This window comes from Macrobrachium nipponense, chromosome 36 (assembly GCF_015104395.2).
Source record: "Macrobrachium nipponense isolate FS-2020 chromosome 36, ASM1510439v2, whole genome shotgun sequence".
NCBI classification, from domain to species: domain Eukaryota; kingdom Metazoa; phylum Arthropoda; class Malacostraca; order Decapoda; family Palaemonidae; genus Macrobrachium; species Macrobrachium nipponense.
In genome coordinates, this window is record NC_087220.1 from 39,058,143 (window position 1) to 39,065,177 (window position 7,035).

At 45.3% G+C, this 7,035-nt stretch overlaps 1 protein-coding gene across 1 annotated transcript; it reads left to right on the forward strand.

Annotated features, from left to right (window-relative positions):
• Positions 1-1,149: 1,149 nt before the first annotated feature.
• LOC135203412 (uncharacterized) lies at positions 1,150-1,611 on the forward strand. Its single transcript, XM_064233140.1, has one exon. The coding sequence runs from the start codon at positions 1,150-1,152 to the stop codon at positions 1,609-1,611; it is 462 nt and encodes a 153-aa protein (XP_064089210.1).
• Positions 1,612-7,035: the final 5,424 nt, after the last annotated feature.

A 7,035-nucleotide genomic window follows, 5' to 3' on the forward strand; every position in this document is an offset into this window, starting at 1 on the left:
CTGAGGTGTGCGGTGATGCTGCTGGGCGTTGCATAACGCTGCTGGACGTCATGGCTAATATCATCGTCGTTGCCTGCAGGAGTATCTCGTTTGGGGGCATTGTCTTCCGTGGAGTTTTCGTGGTCAGTGGCGTCATTGTTGGTGGCAGGTCTTCTCCTACTTGTGGGGAGGAGAAATTCCTCCTGCATTGTATTCAGTGTTCATTGTCGACAGCACCAAGAAAATTGACTTAATTATATATTACCAGAATCGGAGGACGCACGAACTAATTATGAATAATAAACCCTTCCCACAGGTACAAGATCCCCTGAAGCAGACATATGTGTTATACCAATACACATGCTCAGTCCGCAGTTGCAGCGGCGAATATGTTGGTATGACTAGCATGCTCCTGTCTAAAGGTAGGTTTACACCTACGCACTTTTGTGTTATGGGCTGTTACGGTGTGGGATCGCAAGAAGCCACCAGAAAATTGATGCGGTGTGAGAAAAAATGACCGTTATTGGGCGGCATGCAGCGGACCCGTGCGGTGTGTTATAGGCATGTTACATTGTGTTGTTGCGGTGACGTTGCGGTGACGTTGCGGTATCTAGCGCAGTGTTACGGTGTTGGTGTGGTTTTGTGGTGCGTGTTGCTATGCTATGGCATGCCCTCTTGCAGCTTTGTTACTCTGTGTAGTGCTGTGTTGCCGGTGGCTTGCAGTGTTGTTGTGGAGTGCGCGCACATGTGCACGAAACACAACGTGGAATGGTGCATGCTTGTTGCACATGCACCGTGCTACACTGTGTCGGATATGAACCAAAGGTATATATAGATGCCTGCTAAGCACATCCTTCATTCCACGCCCAGCCAGTATGCATTATGGACCTTCACAGTCTCTCACCTAAGGAGACCCAGAGATTTTTGGCAGTTGTCCTGTGTCTCTGTGCAGTCCAGGTCATTGGCAGGTTGAGAAGACATAGTACAGTGCCACACCCACCTGCACAAATACGCAGAAAGGACGGCAGGGCAGGGTGGATTTAGGCTCGGGAGTGGCTGACACGGCGACAACTACATGGGGACTACGACCAGCTGCTTCAAGAACTGAACAGGGAGGGTCACAAAGGACACAAGAGCTTTCTACACATCTACCCTGAATAGTTCAAAGAGATGGTCGAAAGGCTGACGCCCATTTTGAAGAAGAAGGACACGAAGATGCGGCTTGCACAAGAGGTGGGACTCAAGTTGGCAGTCACTATCCGCCACCTGGCAAGTGGGAATGACTATACAAGTCTCCAATACAGCTTCAGAGTCTCCAAGAGTTCCATATGCCAGTTTATCCCATTAGTCTGCCAAGCCATTATCGATACATACAAACCAGAAGTGATGAAGTGCCCCAAGACACCAGAAGAATGGAATGATGTAGCAAAACGATTCACCTCAAAGTGGAGCTACTTCAATTGTGTGGGAGCCCTGGATGGGAAGCACGTCGCGATCAAGAAACCCAAAGGTGGAGGATCACTGTACTTCAATTACAAGAAGTTCCACAGCATCGTCCTCATGGCCCTCTATGATGCAAAATACAGGTTCCTGTTCGTCGATGTCAGTGCAGAAGGAGGTGCTGGGGATTGAGTAACCTGGCAGAAGTGCAACCTGGCCAGGGCCATCACATACAGCCAAGCAGGACTCCCACAAGACAGAAATCTGCCCAACGACGACGAACCCATCCCCTTCCACATAGTCGCCGACGATGCCTTCACTCTCAAGTCGTGGATGATGAAGCCCTACTCCCACCAATCACAAGATCCCACCTAACGACTATACAGCTACAGATTATCTCATGCTCGTCGTGTGGTGGAAAACACATTCGGCCTGCTGCAGATGAAATGGCGAGTGTTTGGGACGACGATGCAACAGGATGTACAGGTGTGCAAGAAGATAACTTTGTGTGCATGACAACCTGGCACTGCGATGCTACCCATGTGCTGGCACCGACGTCGACCATGAGGACCAACACCATAATGTCGTACCAGGTACTTGGAGGCAGGAGTTGCTGAACCTCATGGAACGACTCATGGCAAGAAGGGGACCAAACTACACACGTCGAGCGAAGGCCGTCAGAGATTACTTGACCCAGTACTACTCATCGGATGCAGGCGCAGTGGAATGGCAAGAGCGAATGGTGTTTCCTCGAGGACGACCAGCTACTGACAACTAGAGGACCCAAAGAACTATGTAATAAAACCTAACCCAACCAATGTACATAATTGTAAATGAAGATCATGATGTATTTTTCATTGTTTTATACTCCCATACTTTTGTATTGTCCTAAGAACTAATAACAATATTAATATAATAAAGAATATTGGAATGATGATTGGTACATATAAAAAAATTATGTAGAAAAATAATGAACTGAAAGTAATAATAACATAATTCATAAAATGAGACAAATGAGAAGCAAATGATGGACATAAAAAAATACTTACTAAACAAACATGAAAAGCATAGAAAGTAAAAAAATGAACATGAAAAGCATAGAATGTAAGAAAATGAACATGAAGAGCATAGAAAGTAAGAAAATGAACATAAAAAGCATAGAAAGTAAGAAAATGAACATGAAAAGCAAAGAATGTAAGAAAACAAACATGAAAAGCATTGAATGTAAGAAAATGAACATGAAAAGCATAGAATGCAAGAAAATGAACATGAAAAGCATGGAATGTAATAAAATGAAATTGTGACTTGTTTTATATCATAACATTTTCAACTGCAAATATCTTATATTATTAACTGAGGTCAATATGTCTGTAGTCTGTTACTGATTTTTCATTGTTCCCCTGTTAATAACCTTGTCCAGTCAATGTTAATTATTGTTTCATTATCATTTGTATGTGTTCATGTTCATTTGATCATTTTCTCAATATTATATTATTGTTCTTTACCTTGTATGTTATTATATCATCTGATGACCATATTTATTTCATGTTACCTTTCCTTTTATAGTTCAATTTATTTTCCGAGTTCTATTTATTTTATATTTCATATATCATATTTCATGTTAGAGTTCCTGTTGTATTTCTTCATGTTATTATTTATTATGGCCATGCTCTTTCATTATTCAATTGCATTTTATAGTTCAAGTTATTTTCCGAGTTCTATTTATTTCATATTTCATATTTCACATATATTTCATTGTATATTTCCTGTTATATTTCGTCCTGTTATTATTCTTTATGGCGATGCTTTTTCATTATTCAATTTCATTTCACCCAATCATATCAGCATATATATTGTCAGGACATATAAATTAAGCATCAATAAGGAAAATATAAATGCAAGTCAGTATTTCAACATATTTATTACATAAAGAAACATTATGAATGATATAAAATGTACAAAGTCATTTAATATTAAGAAAAAAGTTTATTTATTTATACATTGTTGACTCTATCACTCCATTGTGTCGGGGTCAACGGCCTCCTTTTCACCTGAGGAGATGGTCAAGTCGTAAGTGGGGGGGTCTGCTGCCGCAGTAGGTTTTGGGGGTCGCAATACTGGCACCAGGGGTAGGGGGCCACAAGTCTCCCAAGAGACTGTTGACTAGCGGCGACAGCGAAGAAGTTGAAGGTCTTGGGGAGAAGTTCAGTGGTGTCGACCGTCCACTGGGGAAGTATGACGGTGTCGATACCCATGTCGCCTGTATCGAGTAGACCTGCTGCTGTTGAGGCTGCTGTTGATCACAATGGAAGAACACAGGTTGGGGTTGAGATGTGAACCACTGGTATGATGATCCCAAATCAGTTGCAGTGCAGAAGCTGTAGAAGTTCCTGGTTTCGTCTGGGTTCCTTTCTCAACTCATGTGGGCGTCCAGTGGGAACAACCCCACTGAGCCATGGCCTCTTTCGTCGTGGCATCCTCTTCTTCGGGTCCCTCCAATCTATGGCAAAGCCTGATAACTTTCTCGAAGAAGGGCTTTCGGTATCGTTGAGGCATGTACTCCAACCGTTGGGTCAAGTACTGGATGAATACAGTGATGTCACGATGAGTATTGTCCTGGGCTTGTGGCATCAGTTTGTTGATGCTGGTCATAATTTGGGTCGGTTGACTCTGCAGTCTTTCAGTCGATTCAACTGTGTCGGCAGATAATCGTCATTCCTCTGTCAAGTTGGTCGATTTCTTCTGCTTCAGCCGCCTCCACTGGAGTGAAGCTGCTGACAGGCCCGACATGTCAGCACTGGAGGAATCCTCTGCGTCGGTTCTGTGGGACGATACAGGTGAGAAACGATTGCTTGCTATTGTGGGTTAGTGGGCGATGTGACCTCCCAGGAATGCCCACGTAGTCATCACATCCTCCTCCCGTGCTGTCATGTGCCGTGCAGCCGACCCGCTCTTGTGCTCCCTCTTCTCGATCTTCCCGAAGTCGGTACGGCGGGCCTCGAAGTACTTCCGAACTTGCTGGAAGGTGCAATCGGTAAAGTTTGATGCCAGTTCACACCAGAGTTCCTCCTTCCTTCTCGGATTGGACCATTGCCTGTCCCACTTGTCGTATAAGGTATGGTGTGACTTGACAAAATCAAGGATGATCTCCTTGTCCCCTGGCATGAACGGGTAGTCTTGTATATCCTTCTTGCTGGGGCGGTATCGTTTCTTCGCCTGCAATACGATACCACTCGGGCCTGTGGTCTCCTGGGTTTCCACAAGTGAGGATAGGGTCGGCTCTACGGGCAGCTCTTCATCGTGGGCAGACGTCTCCTCCAGTTGTGCAGGCTGGGTGTCCTGGGTGTCCTGGGTGTCCTGGGTGACCTAGGACTACTGGGTAGGTCTTGGGGTGGTCTTGCAAAGAGGCATCTTCGTGTCACGTGGCTCGAGAGTGGCTGGGTATCCGTGTCGACAGGCTGTCACAGCGCGAATGATGCCCCCGTGTTCTGCCCGGCCCCTTTTATCCTCCCCAAACTGCCAGCGGCAACCTTCCATCCAATTGACCTAGGGAGTCACCGTAACAAGCCGCACGCACGCCACACGCCCCGCAACATGTGTGCACCACATATTAATCGTGTATAAAGGTGCTGTAAGGGCACCACACAGGCACCGCATGCCGCCGTAACATCACGCCGTAACACTCCTGTACAGGAGGTAAGAACACGCAACCACCAGACGCCGCACAAAAATTTGAAAAGTCTTAAAATCCTGGCAGCACCATGCGACTTTGGCAGCCCGCACCAGCCACCGCCAGCAGCGTCCTTACCTTTTGGTGCGCTTTCTGGCAGCTTCTTGCAGACCCCCACCGTAACTGCCTACAACAAAAAAGTGCATAGGTGTAAATCTACCTCAAGAGACTCTTATGCCACACCCAAGAAGGGGCTATTAAGAACCAAGCCCGTACCAAACATCAAGAGGCCATCTCCCAGGATGTGATCATCCAGAACACTAAGATCATCGGGAGGGACCCTGATGCTTGTCAGTTACGCCTGCTGGATGCACTTCTCATTCAGCAAATAAAACCAGCACCGAGTACGACGCCAGAAGAATTTCTCCTCTCTATGAGTATGAGAAGACCTGCCACCAACAATGACATCACTGACCGTGACAACTTCACGGAAGACAATGCCCCCAAACAAGATACTCCTGCAGGTAATGACGACCATATTAGCTGTGACTTCCTGCAGAGTTACGCAACGCCCAGCAGCGTCACCACAAGTTGCTTCTTTTGAAACTTGCCAAAGTTATTCACAACTCAAGCATTGTGCATATCATCCAGTCACTGCTGAGTAACAGACTTTTCTTTGCTGAAATGGACAGCAGGAGAAGCAGGTGGCGAAAACAGAAAAACGGCCTCCCAAAAGGATCTGTGTTGGCCCCATGCTTTTCAACATCTATACCAACGATCAACCACAGCTTAGAGATATCCGTAGATCTATATATGCAGATGATCTGTGCTTAGCCATCCAGTCAGATTCATTTACTACAAGCAAAACTCCCTAAATGCCAACCCAAACAAATGTGCTTTCCATCTTAAAAACTACCAGTCAAAAAGGGAGTTGAACATCTCATGGAATGATAAGAAACTGAAGAATGATAGCTTCCCCATCTATTTAGGCGTTACATTAGACCGAACGCTATATTTCAGGGAGCATGTAAGGAAAGTAAAGGAGAAGGTAGATACCAGGAATAACCTCCTTAGCAAACCTGCCAATTCAAATTGGGGAACAAATCCTCAAACCCTAAGACAAACAGCTCTGGCACTCAACTACTCCACTGCTGAATACTACAGTCACTAGTCTGTGAAAGGCCATGTCATTCCCATAAAGTTGACGCCGAACTCAATCAAGTATGTCACATAATTACTGGTGCCTTAAGACCAACACCCTTTCCAGTACTCTATAGATTGACAGGCATTGCACCACCGGGTGAGGCCATCCAGAACCCCTGTGAGTTTCTTCCCCATAGAACAAACCTTTGTAGAAAGGATTGGGTTACTCTTAATCGAGCAAGAGCTAGAGTTGTAAGGACTGGGGACAATCTTTATAAGTGGGGTCTTGCCCCCTCTGCTGAGTGCCCATGTGGTCATCCCATCCAGACAATGGGTGTGAACATGGGCCAATCTGTACAGATTTGGACCTCTACGAATGTAATCAGGTCAGTATGCAGTGGATACAATGTTGGCGCGGTAATATATGATGATGATGATGATTTACATGATGAACGAGAGCATGTTACGGATTGTATAGAATGGAGAGAGAGAGAGAGAAAGAGAGAGAGAGAGAGAGAGAGAGAGAGAGAGAGAGAGAGAGAGAGAGAGATAGAGAGAGAGAGAGAGAGAGAGAGAGAGAGAGAGAGAGAGAGAGAGAGAGAGAGAGAGAAGCTCTCAGTTACTGATTTGTCAATCTAAAGATGAGATACAATATAAAGTTTGAAGCTTTTTAAAGTATCTGTCATGTAATAAACTGCAAGCTCGGATTATGGTATGCCATTAAATAATGCTATACTAAGTAGTGCATAAATTCGGTCGTATTGCGTTGATGTGGGATTGGCCCTGGATCTCGGTTAGCAATA